The sequence below is a fragment of the Scyliorhinus canicula genome, chromosome 21, assembly GCF_902713615.1.
Source record: "Scyliorhinus canicula chromosome 21, sScyCan1.1, whole genome shotgun sequence".
Classification (NCBI taxonomy): domain Eukaryota; kingdom Metazoa; phylum Chordata; class Chondrichthyes; order Carcharhiniformes; family Scyliorhinidae; genus Scyliorhinus; species Scyliorhinus canicula.
In genome coordinates, this window is record NC_052166.1 from 56,896,222 (window position 1) to 56,919,829 (window position 23,608).

Sequence of the window (23,608 nt, forward strand, 5' to 3'; positions counted from 1 at the left end):
ACATGTTGCTGCATGTGATATTTACTTACTGAACAGAAGCAAGAGTGTTTTGTTTTACTCCATGTTGAAAGAACACACTTTCAAAACATTGCATTGTGAAATTTGTGGCGTGTTATAAGGGTGCTGTAATTAACTGAATAATTGGTGGTGTATTATTAAAAGGCATTTCCTCACAGCCTTGTTCAAATTCACAACTCCATTTTAGATGTGGATTTGGCGTGAAATGGACCACATCTCAACTAGATCTTTATGTAAAAAAAAAAGTATGTTGTACCATACTTGGTATTGAATGTACTTTGTGTTGAAACTTCTAACTTTGCTGTTTGAGGCATTATTTGTTTGGTAAACTATTCTAGTGAAATAATTAATGTGGAAAATAAACTGTCAATGTTGAAGATCTGATGCAATAGAAATACATGGAAGGTTCATCAGAATCTTGTTTGGGGGGAGGTTCAAGAAAGAGAATATAGGCCAGCATTTTGGGTGAGGAGCATTCGTAAGAACTCTGATTACAGGCACGCAAGAATTAATCCAGCCCTGGCGATCTTGTTGAACTACTCCCCATTGTTAAATATAAGCTAACTGAGATGGAGTGAGGGAAAATCATATTACTTGGGTATTTGTGCTGCAAACTTGCAGGTTTTGCAAAGACTGTCGTTGGTTGGTGCACTAGTGACGGCCCTTGCCTGCTGTTTTGCTGTCCAAATGAAATAAGCTGTGTTAATATGTGGTGGATGGAAAAATAAGTTTGCATCAAGGCACTTGAATTATCCATAAGAATGAAATAGTGAGTGAGTGAACCTGGGAGTTTCAACTGAAGTTCCAAGTTTGAGTAATTGGGTTTGTATTTATTATGGTCTTAAGTTTGGAAACTATTGTGCACAAACAGGAGTGAGTATCTTGAGACCTTATGGTCTTGTCTCCTGTAGAGCGAGAGCAATAGTGAGGATGCTGGTGAGGGTGAATACGTCAATCTGTATTCGTCCAACCAAACCAATGGAGACCTGTCTCACCCAGAAGCAGTAAGTAGCTTCACAAGCATGTTGAGTAATTGCTGCTTGGCTGTAGAGGGAAAGCATGCTGAAAATGTTTTTTTTTGTGCAACACATTATTCGCTGTGCAACCTCATCATTACTAAAATTAACACCCCAACCATCCACCCAGTATCGTTTTTGTTTTTGCCCTGTTTAGATGGTAGGATGTCACTTGATAAACTTGTTTGGTAAGTATAATGTAGTTGGAAGGTTTGCGATGTCACCCCTGGTCAGGAAGAATTGCTTTATTTGCCAAATGGAATTCAGTCTAACTTGAGATATAATTGGCTATTTCTACTATTTAACAGCTGCCGTTGAAGCAAAACATGAGTCAACTTCTCGTTGACAGGTAAAGTTCTGTGAAAGATCTAGTGTGGTTCCCTTTCTTTAAGGTTACTTGCATTTGTGATGCACTGCTTCATCTTGCAGTCATCCACAAAATTGAAAGCATTACTGCAACGCCGTGCATGTCAGCCTGGACCTGGAACACTTAATTCACAATCCCCGCTAGGACCTTTGAGGTCGCCCAACTTTATACTTCCAGGTCCTAAAAACAGTTCAGAGAACTTAGTGGCCATGATTACGCAGCATTGTCTCAACATCCAGACTGACATTGTTACGTCCAGTTTTGAATTTGAGGTGCACACAAGTGAAGGATGACAGTACTCTGTCTATTCCTTAATCTGTAGTGTAATGTTCCAGTTGAGTTGGATGAGCAAGTAGACAACTCTACGTTGGCACCCAACATCTCTACAGGAAAGTCATCAAACATGTTGTATGACTTACCACATTTACAGCAGGGTGTGAATAATGTTTCAGTGCAGAGGACAATGAAACACTAACAATTTCTGCAGCTGATTCTGCTGGTGTGCACAATATGGGATTGCTTCTTGATAGTCCAGCCGTTAAGAAGTCTGTGGTTGTTGGTCTTGGCGGTGTAGCTTCTTCTAAATCATGTGCCTTTAATATGCCACACACACTGCTACATATATAACTGCTTGCATGGAGAATGGCTGTTGCCATTGGACTGCTTTCTCTCATGGCTACAGTAATGAAAATTGATTAATTGGCTTTCAATTCCTGCCTTTCTGCATGAGAACAGATTGAAATATAGGGCTTTCAAGAATAGTAAGTGCTTAACGAATTACTGATTTACACCAAATGAATAGTCAGTTTTAAACATTTTTCTTATGTACATGTAAGTATAACCACCAATTGCTCGTTTATGCATATCATTGTTTCTCCTGTGTTGTGCACTACGCGAGTCTGAATGATATACACTAATACTTGTACAGATTGGAGTCTAAGCAATTACCCATTTAATATGGGGTAATCTGGGTTGACCTAGGTCTGTTCTAACTATGAAAGCTCTATGGCAAACTAATCCATTTTAATTCTGCCTTATGAAAATATAATATGTCCTAATTCATCTCACTGCTGGAATAGTGGATAAAATGCTCACTTTACGGTTTAGAGGGTACACCACCAATCCCAGTTTGGAGAATTTGCCACAGTTCTGGCAACACTAGGTATGAAATTTGCTGCCTTAAAGCGAGTATGTTATCCTCTATGTTAATGAGTTGCCTATTTGGCAGTTATTTTGTAATTCCTAGCTATCGGGGGCTACTCGTACACTAACTTTTAAAAAATGTTTTGAGTACAAATAATCTCTTGTCACTCAAAATATATACCAGTGCTGACTGTAACATTTTCCAAAAGTGATTTTCTGCATACTTCTGAATTAAAAAAAAAAAATACAGAGCCATGGAATAGTCACAATTTAGCAAATTCGTACAGATTTAAAATAAGTTGCCCATTTTGTGGTAACCTTATTTGTTGCAGGGGGATTTTGACAGTGACTATAATAAGATCACAATGCATTATTTTGCATAGTCATCAGTTCTATGGTTCTGTATATTACTATAGTTTGCAATATTCAGCACTGGATATTTGCAGGACATCATTTTTGGATACCATACGACAGTCAACTGACAATAAGTACTTAAAAGGTTTGTATTTCCTGGGAAGGAAAAACCTCGGTGTTAGATAGTCATCGACCATTTTTATTCTTTCTTTCTGGCCATTCAGGAAATGCCGAAGTGTGCTGACATTGTAAGTGATTCCATCTTTAACATTTGGATTAGATTACTGTAGTACAATTGTGCTCTGCATCTTTTAACACCTTGTTTGGGCAATATGATCCTTGTCGGTAGATGATGCTTGGTAATGGCTATAATTACGATGGACTCTCTATCAAAGCATTGAAAAATTATAATAGCTGTACCAATTGGGACTTTGTTTATTCAAATTCAATCAAACATGTCCTTCTTGTTTGTTAGCCTAGTTGAATTTCTAGTTGAACAGTGCGTTTTTAAAATATTGCTTAACATAGTTTGTTTCCTCCAGGATCCTGTCGGGTCTCTGAATGAGCAAGAGATCCATCATAACTCTCCAAAATCAACGAATGAAAAGCAAAACCAAGACAAAGATGACAGGTGGGCTTGTACACAGAAACGTCCACCCCTCTTTCTCGATCAAAATAAAAGTTTGAGCCAAATTTATTCTTGTATTATAACTGCACGACTATATACTGTCACTCGTTTATTTATTTATTTGAATAAATTTAGAATATCCAATTTTTTCCCCCCTAATAAAGGGCAGTTTAGCGTAGCCAATCCACCTAACCTGCACATCTTTGGGTTGTGGGGGTGAAACCCACGCAGACACGGGGAGAATGTGCAAACTCCACACGGACAGTGACCCAGGGCCGGGATTCAAACCCGGGTCCTCAGTGCCGCAGTCTCAGTGCTATCCACTGCGCCACATGCCGCCCCATACTGTCACTTATTTTTCTTTGTCATACTGTCACTTATGACTAGTACATGTACAAAGCATTTTTTTCATAACCTTGTAATTGACATTTGTAAGGATTTTTGCTTACTTTTTATATGAAGGTGCTTCCATTTGAAATTTGTTCAGGTACAAGCTACATAAAGATCTTTGGAATCTGCTCCATAATCCTAAAACTGCAATATATTTCTACAGCGATTAGAATATTTCAGACAATGAGCTTCAGGTGGATTTTAAGATTCAGTGTAGCAGGGAGGTCAGCTTGATATTTACTGGATTATTTGTGACCGCGTAAATAGGATAATTGGGATTTGAAAGAAAAACTAGTCAAATCAATAGATTTTGAGAAGATGTTTTAACGGTAGGAAGAGACAAAATAAGATAAAGTGCTTTATGAAGGGAATTCTGGAAAGCAGGATTTAGACAGCTGAAAGCTCGACACAGGCTCAGGAGACCCTGGGCCAATGGGCCAAATTGTCTCTTAAGGGTGGGGAGGATTATATAAGTGGGCAAGGCCATGGATTTGTGGTTGAAGATTTGAAAATATATCTGATGAATATGCAGATAATTTAAGTAGGCATGGATTGCAGTGTTAATTAAGTGAGTCAATGCAGGGCAAAGAGGTGCAGAGATTAATTTTGCACCAGTTGGAATTCTTGGAGATTAAGAAACTGGTATGGGGGATGAGATGATTATTGTAAAACTCAAGGAGGTGGCAATAATACTGATTAGGATTTCAAGGTGATGATGAAAGGCAAAAATTAAAGTAAGCAGTCTTGTTAATACCCTTTTGTATCTCAGCTGCTGATCAAACAAGTGTACGTAATGCCTGGTGTAACCTGAAGGCACAGTCAGGGTCAGAGTAGCAAAGAAACAGATTTTGGTGGAATCCAACTATGAGACTAGTGTTCAACTTGATGTCAGACAGATAGTCAAGTTACTGAGATATAGCAGATAAGTGCTTTGCATACACAGATGATCATATCGACAGGAGGCAACGGTTATACCACTTGCACTGGCAGAATTCAGACTGTTAGGAAGTCACACATGAGAAGTGTAATGAAGATAGCTCCCAGAAAAGAGATGATGGAGGAGGATGTTCTGATCATTTACGTGAAATACTGTAGAATTGACAAGGAGGGATAATGCATCAGTTACAGGAGTTTACAATAGTGGTTTTGACCACAGCTGCCTTGGTGCTGTTGATGGGATAGACAGAAAGGATTGAAATGGGGAGTTCCAAGAGAATTGTGAGGCGAGGACATCGGTAGATGAACTGGTAGTTAGGGCGACCAGTAGTTGAGGGGGTGGAGCACTTGAGGGAAAGAATCCATTAGAATCAAACTGGACATAAAGTTATGAAACGGGGGAGGACGTGCAGACTCCACACAGACAGTGACCCAGCCGGGAATCGAACCTGGGACCCTGGAGCTGTTGTGAAGCATTTATGCTAACCACCATGCATTGAAAATTTAGAAACCTTGTGCATTCTTCACTTAGTTTACCCCTGTGCATAACTTGGGATAAGATATTCAGCTGATTTGTTTTCACCCACTTAAGCTACAAACTTTAGATTGCTACCATTACCTGTGCATGGCATATAGTTGGAAGGTACTTCAACGCCAGGAGCATCCGGAATAAGGTGGGTGAGCTTGCAGCATGGGTTGGTACCTGGGATCTCGATGTTGTGGCGATTTCGGAGACATGGGTAGAGCAGGGACAGGAATGGTTGTTGCAGGTTCCAGGATTTAGATGTTTCTGTAAGAACAGAGAAGATGGTAAAAGAGGGGGGGGTGTGGCATTGTTAATCAAGGAAAGTATTACGGCGGTAGAAAGGACGCTTGAGGACTCGTCTACTGAGGCAGTATGGGCCGAGGTTAGGAACAGTAGAGGAGAGGTCACCCTGTTGGGAGTTGTCTATAGACCTCCGAATAGTCCCAGAGATGTCGAGGAAAGGATTGCAAAGATGATTCTTGACAGGAGCGAGAGTAACAGGGTAGTTGTTATGGGGGACTTTAACTTTCCAAATATTGACTGGAAATACTATAGTTCGAGTACTATAGATGGGTCAGTTTTTGTGCAGTGTGTGCAGGAGGGTTTTCTGACACAGTATGTAGACAGACCAACAAGGGGCGAGGCCACATTGGATTTGGTACTGGGTAATGAACCCGGCCAGGTGTTAGATTTAGATGTAGGTGAGCACTTTGGTGATAGTGATCACAACTCGGTTATGTTTACTTTAGCAATGGGCAGGGATAGGTATATACCGCAAGGCAAGAATTATAGCTGGGGGAAAGGCAATTATGATGCTATTCGGCAAGATTTAGGAGGTATAGGATGGGGAAGGAAACTGCAGGGGATGGGTACAATCGAAATGTGGAGCTTTTTCAAGGAACAGCTACTGCGTGTCCTTGATAAGTATGTACCTGTCAGGCAGGGAGGAAGTTGTCGAGCAAGGGAGCCGTGGTTTACTAAGGAAGTTGAAGCACTTGTCAAGAGGAAGAAGAAGGCTTATGTTAGGATGAGACATGAAGGCTCAGTTAGGGCACTTGAGAGTTACAAGTTAGCCAGGAAGGACCTAAAGGGAGAGTTAAGAAGAGCGAGGAGAGGACACGAAAAGTCGTTGGCGGATAGGATCAAGGAAAACCCTAAGGCTTTCTATAGGTATATCAGGAACAAAAGAATGACTCGAGTAAGATTAGGGCCAATCAAGGATAGTAGTGGAAAGTTGTGTGTGGAATCAGAGGAGATAGGGGAAGCATTAAATGGATATTTTTCGTCAGTGTTTACACTGGAGAAAGACAATGTTGTCGAGGAGAACACTCAGGTTCAGTCGACCAGGCTAGATGGAATTGAGGTTCAAAAGGAGGAGGTGTTAGCAATTTTAGAAAATGTCAAAATAGATAAGTCCCCTGGGCCAGATGGGATTTATCCTAGGATTCTCTGGGAAGTCAGGGAGGAGATTGCAGAGCCTTTGTCCTTGATATTTATGTCGTCTTTGTCGACAGGAATAGTGCCGGAAGACTGGAGGATAGCAAATGTTGTCCCCTTGTTCAAGAAGGGGAGTAGAGACAACCCTGGTAATTATAGACCTGTGAGCCTTACTTCGGTTGTGGGTAAAATGTTGGAAAAGGTTATAAGAGATAGGGTTTATAATCATCTTGAAAAGAACAAGTTGATTAGCGATACTCAACACGGTTTTGTGAAGGGTAGGTCATGTCTCACAAACCTTATTGAGTTTTTTGAGAAGGTGACCAAACAGGTGGATCAGGGTAAAGCTGTTGATGTGGTGTATATGGATTTCAGTAAGGCGTTTGATAAGGTTCCCCACGGTAGGCTATTGCAGAAAATAAGGAAGTATGGAATTGAAGGTGATTTAGCGGTTTGGATCAGTAATTGGCTAGCTGAAAGAAGACAGAGGGTGGTGGTTGATGGCAAATGTTCATCCTGGAGTTCAGTTACTAGTGGTGTACCGCAAGGATCTGTTTTGGGGCCACTGCTGTTTGTCATTTTATAAATGACCTGGAAGAGGGTGTAGAAGGATGGGTTAGTAAATTTGCAGATGACACGAAGGTCGGTGGAGTTGTGGATAGTGCTGAAGGATGTTATAGGATACAGAGGGACATAGATAAGCTGCAGAGCTGGGCTGAGAGGTGGCAGATGGAGTTTAATGCGGAAAAGTGTGAGGTGGTTCACTTTGGAAGGAGTAACAGGAATGCAGAGTACTGGGCTAATGGCAAGATTCTTGGTAGTGTAGATGAACAGAGAGATCTCGGCATCCAGGTACATAAATCCTTGAAAGTTGCCACCCAGGTTAATAGGGCTGTTAAGAAGGCATATGGTGTGCTAGCCTTTATAAGCAGGGGGATTGAGTTTCGGAACCACAGGGTCATGCTGCAGCTGTACATAACTCTGGTGCGGCCACACCTGGAGTACTGCGTGCAGTTCTGGTCACCACATTATAGGAAGGATGTGGAAGCTTTGGAAAGGGTTCAGAGGAGATTTACTAGGATGTTGCCTGGTATGGAGGGAAGGTCTTACGAGGAAAGGCTCAGGGAATTGAGGTTGTTTTCGTTAGAGAGGAGAAGGCTGAGAGGTGACTTAATAGAGACATATAAGATAGTCAGAGGGTTAGATAGGGTGGACAGTGAGAGTCTTTTTCCTCGGATGGTGATGACCAACACGAGGGGACATAGCTTTAAATTGAGGGGTGAGAGATATAGGACAGATGTCAGAGGCAGTTTCTTTACTCAGAGAGTAGTAGGGGTGTGGAACGCCCTGCCTGCAACAGTAGTAGACTCGCCAACTTTAAGGGCATTTACGTGGTCACTGGATAGACATATGGATGAAAATGGAATAGTGTAGGTCAGATAGGCTTCAGATGGTTTCACAGGTCGGCGCAACATCGAGGGTCGAAGGGCCCGTACTGCGCTGTAGTGTTCTATGTTCTATGTACCAAAAAATCAGCTGTTCAAAGCTCAGTTCCCCTCGAGTTTTCTCACTTTGTATGTTATAATTATAGTTATGTATTCTTCACTTATTTTGGTGTTGGAACTCTAACATGTCCATTGATCTTTTATTTGAAATCTCTTTTTCTAGACGAGGAGATACATCAAACTCACCAGATTTGGATCAAAATGATGTAATAGATGAATTGTCACTCATAGATCATAAAGAGATTGTGGCGAGGTTAACCCTCAAACAAGAGGTAATGTATCTCTAGCATAGAATGTGTTTGGACTGATGCACTGGTGTGGGCTCATTTATTTTTCATTCCTTTTAATGTTGGATTACCAGCTGAGCAATATTTACCTGCAATGGGAACTGGCTACTTAATTTCTGTGAGACAGCAACACCACCATGTGTTGCTAGGTTAAAAGTTAGTGCTAATGTTAACGTAAAAAGAATAGACCCTGCAATTTTCCGAATGTTATTTACCATTTGCCTGAAGCCTGCTGTGGCACTGTATGACATAGTGTATGAAACATTCTTAATGTCTTGAAACTGCTGTGATTCTTCAGACCATAACATCTGCGTTGTTCAGACGACACTACCTACATTTTCCATATTAACAATTAAAATTCTGAAAGCTAATATTCAGGAAGAATTTCTACATCAGTGATTTAATTGCAACAAAATAACTACTTAAAGTACCTTTAGAATAGCAAAACATCCTAATATTCAAAGGAACATTATTAGACAAATGTTTACATCAAGCCACATGAGATATTAGGGACAGCAAAAGGTCATTCGGACCATGGCTGATCTGTAACCTACCTCGATTTACCCATCTTTGTTCCATATCCCTTAATGCCCTTGGCTAGCAAAAGTCTTCGTGATCTCAGATTATTAAATGCAAACAGTTTAAGCATAGCTTTATGGAGAACCCCAGAAATTTACTTGCAGGCCCCTTAACGAGTTAAAACACTGGACATTTCTATCTTGTGTTATGGGCCAGACACTGCTGGTGAAAAACCAAAGGACTCCTCTGTTCCTTAGCTTAGCTTAGGTCTCAAATGAATAGAGAATTAGGTGCATTATGGTTCTCTTTTCTCTACCATCTACAATGGTTTACTCATTGAGCACTTAGTCTGTCTTCCCTGGAACCGTGGGCATACAAATGAAGAAGCAATAGCCATGACTAATTTGGCACGGTTATGTTTGACCCAAAGATTCCATATCATTGGAACAAATTGAAGTGAGATTCTCTGCTTGGATCAATGATTTTATATGTCGTAGGTATGTGCATTGCCCAGTGCACTGACCATCTCCCCATGCCATTCAATGGTATTACCATCGCTGAATCCCGCACTATCAACATCCTGGAGCTACCATTGAGCAGAAACTGAACTGGACCAGACATAAACACTGGCTGAAAGAGCAGGTCAGAGGCTGGGAATTTTGCAGAGAGTAACTCACCTGTTGTAGATTGCAAAGAGACAACTCACCTGTTGTAGGATGCAGAGCTGGGCTGAAAAGTGGCAGATGGAGTTTAACCCTGATAAGTGTGAGGTGATTCATTTTGGTAGGACAAATTTGAATGTGGATTACAGGGTCAACGGCAGGGTTGTGAAGACTGTGGAGGAGCAGAGAGATCTCTGAGTTCATGTCCACAGATCTCTGAAAGTTGCCACCCAAGTGGATAGAGCCGTGAAGAAAGCCTATAGTGTGTGAGCATTTATTAATAGGAGGATTGAGTTTAAGAGCCGTGAGGTTATGCTGTAACTGTACAAGACCTTGTTAGACCACATTTGGAGTATTGTGTGCAGTTCTGGTCACATCATTATAGGAAGGATGTGGAAGCATTGGAAAGGGTGCAAAGCAGATTGACCAGGATGCTGCCTGGATTGAAGGGTAGGTCTTATGAGAAAAGGTTGAGGGAACTAGGGCTTTTCTCATTGGAGCGAAGGAGAATGAGAGGTAACTTAATTGAGGTGTATAAGATGATGAGAGGGATAGATAGAGTGGACGTTCAGCGACTTTTTCCTCGGGTGGATGTAGCAGTTACAAGGGGGCATAACTACAAGGTTCATGGTGGAAGATATAGGAGGGATGTCAGAGGTAGGTTCTTTACTCAGAGTGGTTGGGGCGTGGAACGCACTCCCAGCTATGGTAGTGGAGTCGGACACTTTAGGAACTTTCAAGCGGTTATTGGATAGGCACATGGAGCACACCAGAATGACAGGGAGTGGGATAGCTTGATCTTTGTTTCGGACAAAGCTCGGCACAACATCAAGGGCCAAAGGGCCTGTTCTGTGCTGTACTGTTCTATGTTCTATGTTGACTCCCCAAAACCTGTCAACCAACTACAAGACACATATCATGGGTTTAATGGAATACTCTCCACTTGCCTAGATTAGTGCAGCTGTAACAATACTGAAGAAGCTTGCGCCATCCAGGACAAAGTGACCTGCTTGATCACCCCACCCAGCATAATAATCATTCACTCCACCACCAACACAGTGGCAGCAGTGTGTATCATCTACAAGATGCACTGCAGCAATTCATCAAGGCTCGTTTGACAGCACCTTCCAAAACCCACAACCTCTACCATCCAGAAGGATGAGGACAACAGATGCATGGGAACACCACCACCACCTGCAAGTTGCACAACATGCTACTTTTAACTATATCTCTGTTCCTTCATTGTCGCTGGGTCAAAATCCTGGAACTCCCTTAGAACATAGAACACTACAGCGCAGTACGGGCCCTTCGGCCCTCGATGTTGCGCCGACCTGTGAAACCATCTGAAGCCTATCTGACCTACACTATTCCATTTTCATCGATATGTCTATCCAGTGACCACTTAAATGCCCTTAAAGTTGGCGAGTCTACTACTGTTGCAGGCAGGGCGTTCCACACCCCTACTACTCTCTGAGTAAAGAAACTGCCTCTGACATCTGTCCTATATCTATCACCCCTCAATTTAAAGCTATGTCCCCTCGTGTTGGTCATCACCATCCGAGGAAAAAGACTCTCACTGTCCACCCTATCTAACCCTCTGACTATCTTGTATGTCTCTATTAAGTCACCTCTCAGCCTTCTCCTCTCTAACGAAAACAACCTCAAGTCCCTGAGCCTTTCCTCGTAACACCTTCCCTCCATACCAGGTAACATTCTAGTAAATCTCCTCTGAACCCTTTCCAAAGCTTCCACATCCTTCCTATAATGTGGTGACCAGAACTGCACGCAGTACTCCAGGTGCGGCCGCACCAGAGTTATGTACAGCTGCAGCATGACCTTGTGGCTCCGAAACTCAATCCCCCTGCTGATAAAGGCTAGCACACCATATGCCTTCTTAACAGCCTTATTAACCTGGGTGGCAACTTTCAGGGATTTATGTACCTGGATGCCGAGATCTCTCTGTTCATCTACACTACCAAGAATCTTGCCATTAGCCCAGTACTCTGCATTCCTGTTAGGAATTCCTAAGAGTAATGTGGGCATTCCTGCAACACATGGACTGCAGTATTTCAAGAAGGCTGCTCACCACCACCCCACTAGGGTAATTAGGGATGGGCAATAAATGCTGTCCCAGCCAGCAACTCTCACATCCCATGAATCAACAACAAAAAAAGTGTGCTTATATCAGATTTAAATATAGTAGAAATAAATGGAAATACAATAGGATGCTTTTAAATAACGTAGTCCCCAATGAAACCTATTAACTCTGCAATCCTGCAAACCAGGTGTCCATTCATTCTTTTTCATTGCTTCTGTTGCACAGCTGTCTCATTTAGCAGATTATTTGTGGATAGAGCCTGGGTTTCATTAAACAGCTGATTGAACTGTTCAGTCGAATAGGTGAGTTGCAATCACTGAGAACATTACAATCTGCCTTTTCTCATTAAGGAGAACTGGTCTGTGCATTTCAAGCATTTTCTGTTCCTGCTCTCAAGCTTTTTGAGTGGTTGTCTATAAATTACCTAGAGACAGACAAAGGTTATGCCCGTTGTTTCCTTTGTTTCCGGTAAGAAAGAGGCATTGCTCTGTACCTGCTAAATTGAATTAGAAAATGCCCATGTTGAAGTTGGAACAGAGTATCAATCATATAAATGTAATCAAGAGTTCAAAATATTGCACTAATGGACAAACTATTGCAGAGCATAGATTTATACCATGGGTGCTGTAGATACTGATATTTTCCACATTTTCACAGTGCCAAGGAAAGTTTGTTTAGACAGATTTTGTGAAGCACAAAAAGATATGAGAGGGTCATGTTTCTATTCTTGATGGTCACGGTTAGCACACAAGCCCCTTAATTTTCCCAGAACATTTAATATTTACCACTTCTTGGCCATAACCTGATACCGATTGTTTATGGATTGGCAATGCTAAATTGCCCCTTGCTGTCCAAAAGGTTTGGTGGGGTTGCGGAAAGAAGGCGGGGGGTGGGCCTGGGTTGCATGCTCTTTCGAAGTGTCAGTGCAGACTCTCGATGGGCTGAATGGCCTCCTTCTGCACTATAGGATTTCTATGATTCTACAACTTCTAGCATCAGTGTAGAATGCCTTGAAGGATATAGTTTGGAAAACTAATAATCAAATTTGTGGAAAGAACTATCATTGACATGGTGCCGCACCACATTTTTTGAAGACTTCCCAAAACACTTTATGTACAGTATATCACTTTTTTGGAGTGGAATTATTTTGCTTGGTTTGCTATGACTTGAAGTGGGACAAGAAAATCCTTTTTGTTCTTTGCATTATTAAAACTTACTGGAACAGACAGTAACCACCAACCAATCTGGTTTCTGAAATAGATAAATTAGAAATTTCTTAGTAGCCAAAAATAAAAATGGCTCGCTAGCAAGAATCTTCTAGGCTTCGAGTCTTGGGGGAATCGCATTCGTATCCCATTGCCTGTTTAAAAGTATTCTCAAAGAATGTATAATTGCAGATTTTTCTTAAGTTACTGCGAATAAATACTTAACAGCAAGCAATGGCAATGGGTTTGAGAGGAATCTGCTGTCTTGATATAATTCTATTAAATTCTATGTGAATATTATTTGAATCCTCTGGACCCAAATTAGCTGGGCCACTCTATTCAGGCTCCTGCAGCTCGTCAAGCTGGATGTTAACCATTTTGTACATGTGCAAAACTTCAGATACCACTTCAAATATTATTGCTGTAACATGACCTGAAATTTTGGATTTTGATCGACTAACTTGAATTTTCCCTGTTCCCTTCTGAACGCTCCACGCTCAAGCGAAGCTTAGATTGCCTTTTTCAAAATGTTTCATACTGAGTTCAGAAAAACGGTCAGCATTTGTGGGACAGTGGAAGGGAAATCTTTCTTCCTTTGCCCTACCCTCCACTTCTGAAACATCTACTTAAATGGTACCAAAGGTGGAATCACATGCCTTCTGTATTTCACAAACTTTTGAGATATTTTGAGCTAACCATAGATATTCCCATATATGATCAATTAGAAATGTACTTTGAGATTCCATGCTCCTGTAATTCCTTACACATCAATGGAAAATTTAAATGGTCTTTCATATCTTGTGCTGGTCAGAGGCAAGAGAGTGAATCTAACTACTTTGCATGTCTGATACATCATTTTTGGTTGTACATGTGGATATATTAATATGGGCCAGGGCTTAGAAACTCCAAAGTGTATTATGAAGCTCACCTGACCTATAACTTTTATGTTGAATTTGCTAGGATGAGCACCAGAGGCTTCACTTCGGGTGTGATTCATCAGACTTCCTGGCACTTTTAGTAAAACAAGGTTTATTGTAAGAATGTAGTTAACATATCTAAAACAGTTAGCAAGAAGTTGTTCTCAATTACAAACATGAAAAACACAACAGTTACAGTATTTTATGTATATAAATCTTAATGAATCCCCTTAGTAACTGTTCCAATTCAATACAAAATCCAATAAACCAAAACCCCTTTCAAGGGTGTGGCCCAGCACCCTGTAATCTCACTTCAATGGGACTGGTCCTTTCCCTGAGAGCCAGCCTCTAACCAGCAGGTTCAAAATTCCTTCCAGAAAGCAACTCTTGCCTTAAGGTTATCAAGGTAGTTTGCCACACCCATTGTGCTTTCAGTTCGCTGGAACAGCTTTTAACTAAAAACAGAGAAACACCGTTTTTTTTTTTCTTCTGCAATCCAAAGCCACAAACCAGAACTGAAACCCAAACAATAAACCCCCTCTCACCTGGCAGCCACAGCCCAGCTCCACCCAAAAATGACATAATTGAAGCCGTGCTACAAGCCATGTGGTCAAACCAATCCTTTCTTAAAGGGACACTCACATGACAGTATGTATATACTCGCCACAACTCAAACTCCTTTGCTTTCACCGATTACATTTTGAACACTGAAGTGGAGAAGTCAGGTCAGGTTAATTTAAAATCATCATAAAATTGTGAATATAGAGCTCTGTCCATAATATTGATTAGCAGTTATTACAAGCATATTGGACTGAGAAAAGAGGCAGACATTAATTTGAATTATCTTTAAATATAATTATTACTGGTCTTTGATACTTATTGATGGATTATATTCAGTTGAGGTTCCTTTCTCATGGGTATATGTTTTAGAATTTTTCACTTGAACTTTATTCTAGGGCGAGGATGGCCCAGAGGTGCGAGGAGGCTCTGTAGATATTCTAATAGTGCATGCAACTGAAACAGATCGTAAAGGTAAGGACTTGACCAATATGTACTATTATACTGCAATGACTTCCAAAGGATGAAGTTCTTTGCAGGTTTTTGGATCCATCTTCCTTTTGTAGAAATCGGAATTAACTAACTTGTGGTCTTCACGTTGGGAAAGTTATAAAATTTTTACATTTTGAATGTTGAACACAAGTTGGCTGGTCTTGCCTATTTTAGTTCATTTTTAAATGTATTGAATTCTCTGATGTAAGCCAAAGTTGGACTGCTTAAGATGGCAAGTAGGGACAGCACGGTGGTGCAAGTGATTAGCACAGTTGCCTCACGGCGCTGAGGTCCCAGGTTCGATCCAGCTCTGGGTCACTGTCCGTGTTGGAGTTTGCACATTCTCCCCTTGTTTGGGGGGAGTTTTGCCCCCACAACCCAAAATATGTGCAGTGTAGGTGGATTGGCCACACTAAATTACCCCATAATTGGAAAAAATAAAATTGGATACTCTAAATTTATTTTTTAAAAGATGGCAAGTATTTATTTTTATATCGAGTTATAGAAAATACTCTGTTTTTTGTATAATAATAGAACTGTCATCAACCTCAAATGGTAAAAACAGAAGAAATATTTGCATTTTGGATGCAGAGGGAGTGCACAGCTCTGTCAATGTTGTGTGCAATCCGCTGCACCTAATCTCACTTGCCCTTGCTTTACGTGCGTACCACTTCAGCCATACTAGTAGGAAAAAGATTACACGGATGGAAATCAGCGGAATGGGGGCAACACTGCGCGTGGGCAACAGTCAACAAAATGTCTCGTGGACTTCCCTCCAAACCCAAATGGGCCACCAGAAGCCCCAGGTTGCCCACCGCTGCTGTAGACAATATATCTGAAATTTATCAATACTCTGGATAGTTGGATCTTAGCAAACTTCCATTTGCCTGTCTTGCCTTCCAGATCTGGTCCTTTACTGTGAGGCATTCCTGACCACTTACCGGACGTTCATTCCACCTGAGGAGATCATCAAGAAACTGCACTGTCGATATCCTTTAATGACTTTACAGAATTGCTGGCTATAGCTTACCACAAAAGCACAGCCATAAGCCACATCCATAATTCAGGATCAGGAATCAGGAATAGTAAGGCGAAAAAGTCACTGATAGGAGTAGTCTATCGGCCACCAAATAGTAACGATATGGTGGGGCAGGCAATAAACAAAGAAATAACTGATGCATGTAGAAATGGTACAGCAGTTATCATGGGGGATTTTAATCTACATGTCGATTGGTTTAACCAGGTCGGTCAAGGCAACCGTGAGGAGGAGTTTATAGAATGTATCCGCGATAGTTTCCTAGAACAGTATGTAATGGAACCTACGAGGGAACAAGCGGTCCTAGATCTTGTCCTGTGTAATGAGACAGGATTGATTCATGATCTCATAGTTAGGGATCCTCTCGGAAGGAGCGATCACAATATGGTGGAATTTAAAATACAGATGGAGGGTGAGAAAGTAAAATCAAATACTAGTGTTTTGTGTTTAAACAAAGGAGATTACAAGGGGATGAGAGAAGAACTAGCTAAGGTAGACTGGGAGCTAAGACTTTATGGTGGAACAGCTGAGGAACAGTGGAGAACCTTCCAAGCGATTTTTCACAGTGCTCAGAAAAGGTTTATACCAACAAAAAGGAAGGACGGAAGAAAGAGGGAAAATCGACCGTGGATATCTAAGGAAATAAGGGAGAGTATCAAATTGAAGGAAAAGGCTTATAAAGTGGCAAAGATTGCTGGGAGATTAGAGGACTGGGAAATCTTTAGGGGGCAACAGAAAGCTACTAAAAAAGCTATAAAGAAGAGTAAGATAGAGTATGAGAGTAAACTTTCTCAGAATATAAAAACAGACAGTAAAAGTTTTTACAAATATATAAGACAAAAAAGAGTGGCTAAGGTAAATATTGGTCCTTTAGAGGATGAGAAGGGAGTTTTAATAATGGGAAATGAGGAAATGGCTGAGGAACTGAACAGGTTTTTTGGGTCGGTCTTCACAGTGGAAGACACAAATAACATGCCAGCGACTGATAGAAATGAGGCTATGACAGGTGAGGACCTTGAGAGGATTGTTATCACTAAGGAGGGAGTGATGGGCAAGCTAATGGGGCTAAAGGTAGACAAGTCTCCTGGCCCTGATGGAATGCATCCCAGAGTGCTAAAAGAGATGGCTAGGGAAATTGCAGATGCACTAGTGATAATTTACCGAAATTCACTAGACTCTGGGGTGGTCCCGGTGGATTGGAAATTAGCAAACGTGACGCCACTGTTTAAAAAAGGAGGTAGGCAGAAAGCAGGAAATTATAGGCCAGTGAGTTTAACTTCGGTAATAGGGAAGATGCTGGAATCTATCATCAAGGAAGAAATTGCGAGGCATCTGGATAGAAATTGTCCCATTGGGCAGACGCAGCATGGGTTCGTTAAAGGCAGGTCATGCCTAACTAATTTAGTGGAATTTTTTGAGGACATTACCAGTGCAGTAGATAACGGGGAGCCGATGGATGTGGTATATCTGGATTTCCAGAAAGCCTTTGACAAGGTGCCACACAAAAGGTTGCTGCATAAGATAAAGATGCATGGCATTAAGGGTAAAGTAGTAGCATGGATAGAGGATTGGTTAATTAATAGAAAGCAAAGAGTTGGGATAAATGGGTGTTTCTCTGGTTGGCAATCAGTAGCTAGTGGTGTCCCTCAGGGATCCGTGTTGGGCCCACAATTGTTCACAATTTACATTGATGATTTGGAGTTGGGGACCAAGGGCAATGTGTCCAAGTTTGCAGATGACACTAAGATGAGTGGTAAAACAAAAAGTACACAGGATACTGGAAGTCTGCAGAGGGATTTGGATAGGTTAAGTGAATGGGCTAGGGTCTGGCAGATGGAATACAATGTTGACAAATGTGAGGTTATCCATTTTGGTAGGAATAACACCAAACGGGATTATTATTTAAACGATAAAATATTAAAGCATGCCGCTGTTCAGAGAGACTTGGGTGTGCTAGTGCATGAGTCACAGAAGGTTGGTTTACAAGTGCAACAGGTGATTAAGAAGGCAAATGGAATTTTGTCCTTCATTGCTAGAGGGATGGAGTTTAAGACTAGGGAGGTTATGTTGCAATTGTATAAGGTGTTAGTGCGACCACACCTGGAGTATTGTGTTCAGTTTTGGTCTCCTTACCTGAGAAAGGACGTACTGGCGCTGGAGGGTGTGCAGAGGAGATTCACGAGGTTAATCCCAGAGCTGAAGGGGTTGGATTATGAGGAGAGGTTGAGTAGACTGGGACTGTACTCGTTGGAATTTAGAAGGATGAGGGGGGATCTTATAGAAACATTTAAAATTATGAAGGGAATAGATAGGATAGATGCGGGCAGGTTGTTTCCACTGGCGGGTGAAAGCAGAACTAGGGGACATAGCCTCAAAATAAGGGGAAGTAGATTTAGGACTGAGTTTAGGAGGAACTTCTTCACCCAAAGGGTTGTGAATCTATGGAATTCCTTGCCCAGTGAAGCAGTTGAGGCTCCTTCATTACATGTTTTTAAGGTAAAGATAGATAGTTTTTTGAAGAATAAAGGGATTAAGGGTTATGGTGTTCGGGCCGGAAAGTGGAGCTGAGTCCACAAAAGATCAGCCATGATCTAATTGAATGGCGGAGCAGGCTCGAGGGGCCAGATGGCCTACTCCTGCTCCTAGTTCTTATGTTCTTATGTTCTTATGTTCTTATTAATGTGCATCAAGTAGCAACATCAAGATGGAGGCGCTGATGTGTAGTGTTTCAGCTCTATTTATTCTTGTTAACTTCTGTGCTCTAATCTCCTCCATTCTTTTCAACAGTTGTTGTGTAGCTTATGAGCTCCTTGGATTGGGAAGGCCTTTTCAGCCATTGGATTGGTCTATCCTCAGACAACAGAGACAGTCACTACATTGACTAGCACATTGTTATCCAGATTTTTCCTAACCGCAAGCCTTTTTTTTGAAGTATGAGTTATGATTTAGAGTGCTGGGTAATTCTGTGAAATCAATTCCTATCCCCAGATTCGTGAATAACAGCATCTCACTGGGCAACCAGATGACCAATTTTGTCCAGTTTGCATACATTTGAAAGTCTTTGGTTGTAGATAGTACGGATGTTGCGAAGAAAATAAAGTACAAGTCTGACTTGTGGATCGGATGAGAGTGTTTGAATCCCAATGGTTCATTTGGCCCAGCCCTCATTGAAAGTTTATAGGTCACTCACTAAATACAGGACCACATGGGGTTGCAGCTGAAGTAGCATAATCATGATCATCTCTTCCCTGTTGATCTACATGCCCGGTGTAAAGTAGAATCACAAGTGCTGTAAAGAAATCTGTGAGCCATAATTTTTTTCAAGTATCCAACAGTTGATTTTCTTTTAACTAATAACCACTTATGAGAAATTTTGCCACTGTCCAGACACGTTCAAGAAACGGGTGAGCAAGAATACATTCTTCGTATTGGTGCGTGTGGTGGATGAGCTCTGGTGAGTAATGTCAACAGTCATTTTATATTAATAAGCCAGATGAATTTCCCCCATAGTATGATTTAAGAAAATCCATATATTCCAAAGTATACCAGTTGTATTTAAAATGGGAACCATTGTTATTGTTGTCATAAGCTTAAAGTAGTAAAAATAATTAAAGTTTTTGTATCGTTAACCATAATCTCTGCTATCGCAAAATTTCTTTCATACCAAAAATTTGCATCCCTTGCAGTAGAAAATATTACTGACGCACCACTTCTAAACATTGCACACACTTAATTACCCATCCGCCTTCAAAAACATAAATCATCTGAACCTGTACTGCTGGTGGTCCAACATCCAGTACTAGATGAGTCAAAAACTCCTTCAGTTAAGTATTGGAACGACCAACGGCTGTTATCCTCAGTCCTTGCACAAACGTCATTCCCAGCTATAAACTCCGTCCCTCTCCTTGGCAACTGTCGGCGGTCAAAACAGATGGTTCACAAACTTCCCATCTTTGACCCTGAGATGAGTTTACGACCGCACATCTGCATCATTACTATGACTGCCTATTTCCACCTCCTATAACAATGCCTCGACAACCCCTTGCTCAGCCCACCTGTTGCTGAAACCCTTGGCTGTTCCTTTGTTCCCTCTAGGTTTGACTATTCCAATACGGTCTACTCACTGTAAACCTGAGGGCAGCCAAAGCTATGCTGCTCATGTCCTTACTCACATCAAGCCCTGTTCACCTCTCACCCCTCTGCTGCTGACCTACATTGATTTCCAGTCAAGCAATGACTTATTTTTAAAATTCACATTTTGTTTCAAATCCCTCCTTTCCATATGTCTGTCATCTCCAGCCCCACACTCTGATATCTATGCTGATCTAATTCTAGCCACCTGAGCATCCCCATTTTTAATTGCTCCACCATTGGAAGTAATGCTTTCCTGCTTTAAGATGCTCCCTAAAACCCACCTCTTTGACCAAGCTTTGGGCCACCTGTTATATTTTTAACGCACTTGTGAAACACCATGTGTTTTATTGTAGGTGTCTGTTGACAAGTTCCAAGTGATAAACCTCTCCAATCATTTCCTCAACCTTGTGGGACAAATGGAATAGTTTTAATATTACATCTACTATTTCCCCTTGTTCTCTCTTGTGTCCTGTAGTTTATTGCACTTCATTTTATGGCCCCACTGCCTATTCACAGTAACTTGTCAGGTTATTTAATCAAGAAAATGTACTTATTCCCCTTGCCGCATCCTATTTGGAGATTCTGAAATTTCTAACATTTCTTTGTAAGAATATCTTTTATGCCCTCTACCTATTTTCAGGTTTCCCTAGTTTAATTTTAAATTAAATTTTGCAGTAATAAATTAATTATATGGAAAATAAGACTATTGAGCTTTGATATGAAGAAGATATTCTGACATCAAGGAATCTAGAATCACCTCCGAATTTGTGTTACAATGTAGTCCTTTCACTCCACTGGGATTTTAAATATACAACAAGCCAAAAAGTAAGTACTGTGATATCTAAATTGATGGGCAGCATAGGTTAGATTTTCACAGGCGATCCTCTCATCGCTTCAATTTGAGTGCTCCAAAAAAAAATGATTGTCACCTCGGGTGATATTTGATCATGTCTCAATTTGCATAACTGATTGTGAATAATGCATATGAAGTCCGTTTGGAAGGATGGATGGATGGAGGCATTGGCGAGGGACCTTAAAATCGTTTGAAGATTAAGATTTTTCCACTTGGGTCTGTCCCAAGTTTTATTTCCACGTGTTGGGCTCTAGTTTGCAAGCTCTGAGGTTGGCTTTCAGATTGTCTTTATTTCTAAGTTTGGACGTCCTGTGGTAAGGGTTTCTGTGCTCAGCTGGTTATAGAGTACTTCTGGTTTGTGACAATCCTCCATGGAACTACATGACCAACCCAGCAAAGCTGAGCTCTGATGAATATGCTCTCAATGTCAGCCGGGCCATCATTGTACTATCATAAAATAAGTGAAAGACGGTGATCATTTTTTCAGGGCACCACCATTCAAATTGGCTAGTTACACAGCCTAGGAGCAAGTTGGTGCTTTCTCTTGGTGAGAGGTCAGTATGTGCCTGATGAACCTTTACAAAAATACTTCAAAGAGGGGAAACAGTGTTTGGACCTCCAACGTGCTTCATCGCAAAACAGTAGGATGCGAGTTCCTAGCACCCCTCCCCCACTTTGCAAATTGTGCAAGCTTTGTTCATGATAGTTGATGTTACCAGCTCCACTTTCAAATTTGCATTAATGGATTAAATGTATTGAGTGCTGTTTTATGGGAGTTTTGAATAAATTATGTAAGAGCGGTTTAATGTTTGTGGCTTGCCTAATGTAATATCTTGAGCTATATTGATCAGCACAGAACAAGATCCTGTTTCTCAGTAAATAGCTTTAATCTTTCCATATATTGAATATAATTTCTAGTTTTGAAGCATGCATCCTTCATAGAATACATTCACCAAAAACCTAATTTGTTGAATTTGGAAAATGTGTGGAGCCTAGACCAGGGAGCAATTTTATGTTTCCGGAGGAAGGGGATTTGATGTACACTTGCCTTCAGAAGATAATGTAGGGTAAATAATATGATGAAAGTTGTTGTGCATGGGTTGTAGAAGGAATGGATTGAAGAAAAATATGTTTTTTGGTAGTTTAGTTGCACATATGGTTGATTAAACACCGTTGTATCAGTGATGAGTTTGTTTCTATCTGGTGATATCAAGGTGCAAGTATGGATGACATGAAAACTACAATAGTAACATTTCCTCCCCAATTTAAAAATAGTGTTTTCTTTTTTAGTTCCCTTTGCTCTAATCACAGGTTAATAGCTGGCACAGGTTGGGAATAAATGGCAGTTCTGATTTGAAAGATTTCTCTCTTAACAATAACGCAGGGAAGATTCAAGAATTGATGATAGGAGGAGAAAGTAGCACCTGATGAACTCGAATGGTCAGTAAATCAGACCCCCTCACCAGCCTGACGGAGGAAGTAAAAAAGGACCTGCAAAGATGGAATACACTCCCACTCTCCCTCGCGGGGAGAGTCCAGACGATCAAAATGAACGTACTGCCAGGTTCCTCTTCCTGTTTAGATCCATTCCGATCTACATCCCCAAGGCCTTTTTCAAAGTGCTGGACAAACTTATCATGGCGTTCATATGGGGAGGGGTAAAAATGCTAGGATCCCAAAGAAGGTCCTACAAAAAACAAAATCCAGGGGGGGGGGGCTAGCCCTCCCGAATCTACAATTCTACCAATGGGCGGCAACAGCCGAGCGAGTAAGGGGATGGATCCAGGAGCCAGAAGCCGAGTGGGTGAGTGTGGAGGAGGCCTCCTGCATGGGAACCTCCCTCCGGGCCCTCGCCACGACTGCACTCCCATCCCCACCCAAAAAACACTCCAGCAGCCCAGTGGTGACAGTCACCCTCCAATCCTGGAACCAACTGCGGCAGCAATTTGGCCTGACCAAAATGTTGGACAAGGCTCCCATCTGCAACAACCATAGGTTCGCACCAGCACTGACTGACGCCACCTTCAAAAGGTGGAGGCAGGACGGGGGGGACACTGACAGTCAGGGACCTATACACGGACGACAGGATCGCAACACTGGACGAACTGACAGAGAAATTTCGGCTAGCTGGGGGGAACGAGCTACGGTACCTGCAGCTCAAAAACTTCCTACGAAAGGAGACAAGGACGTACCCACAACCGCCACGACAGACACTACTGGAAGACCTACGGGACGCAAGTATCCTAGAGAAAGGGAACTGTAGCGACATGTATAACCGACTGGTAGAAAGGGGCGACACCGTACTGGACGCAACAAGAATGAAATGGGAGGACGACCTGGGGATTGAGATAGGGTGGGGACTCTGGAGTGAAGCACTGCATAGGGTCAACTCCACCTCCACGTGCGCAAGACTCAGCCTGACGCAACTAAAAGTGGTACATAGAGCCCACTTAACGAGAAACCGTATGAATAGGTTCTTCCCGGAGGTGGAGGACCGATGTGAACGGTGCCAAAGCGGCCCGGCCAA

The 23,608-nt window shown here is 41.6% G+C and overlaps 1 protein-coding gene across 1 annotated transcript in view; it reads left to right on the plus strand.

Moving 5' to 3' along the window:
* LOC119955682 (rap guanine nucleotide exchange factor 1-like) overlaps nt 1-23,608 on the plus strand; it is a 207,799-nt gene that overhangs the window by 159,054 nt on the left and 25,137 nt on the right. The window contains 7 exon segments of the mRNA XM_038782122.1: nt 930-1,022; nt 3,123-3,146; nt 3,441-3,529; nt 8,484-8,592; nt 14,965-15,040; nt 15,962-16,046; nt 19,456-19,548. Of these exon segments, the coding sequence (XP_038638050.1) occupies nt 930-1,022; nt 3,123-3,146; nt 3,441-3,529; nt 8,484-8,592; nt 14,965-15,040; nt 15,962-16,046; nt 19,456-19,548 (569 nt within the window).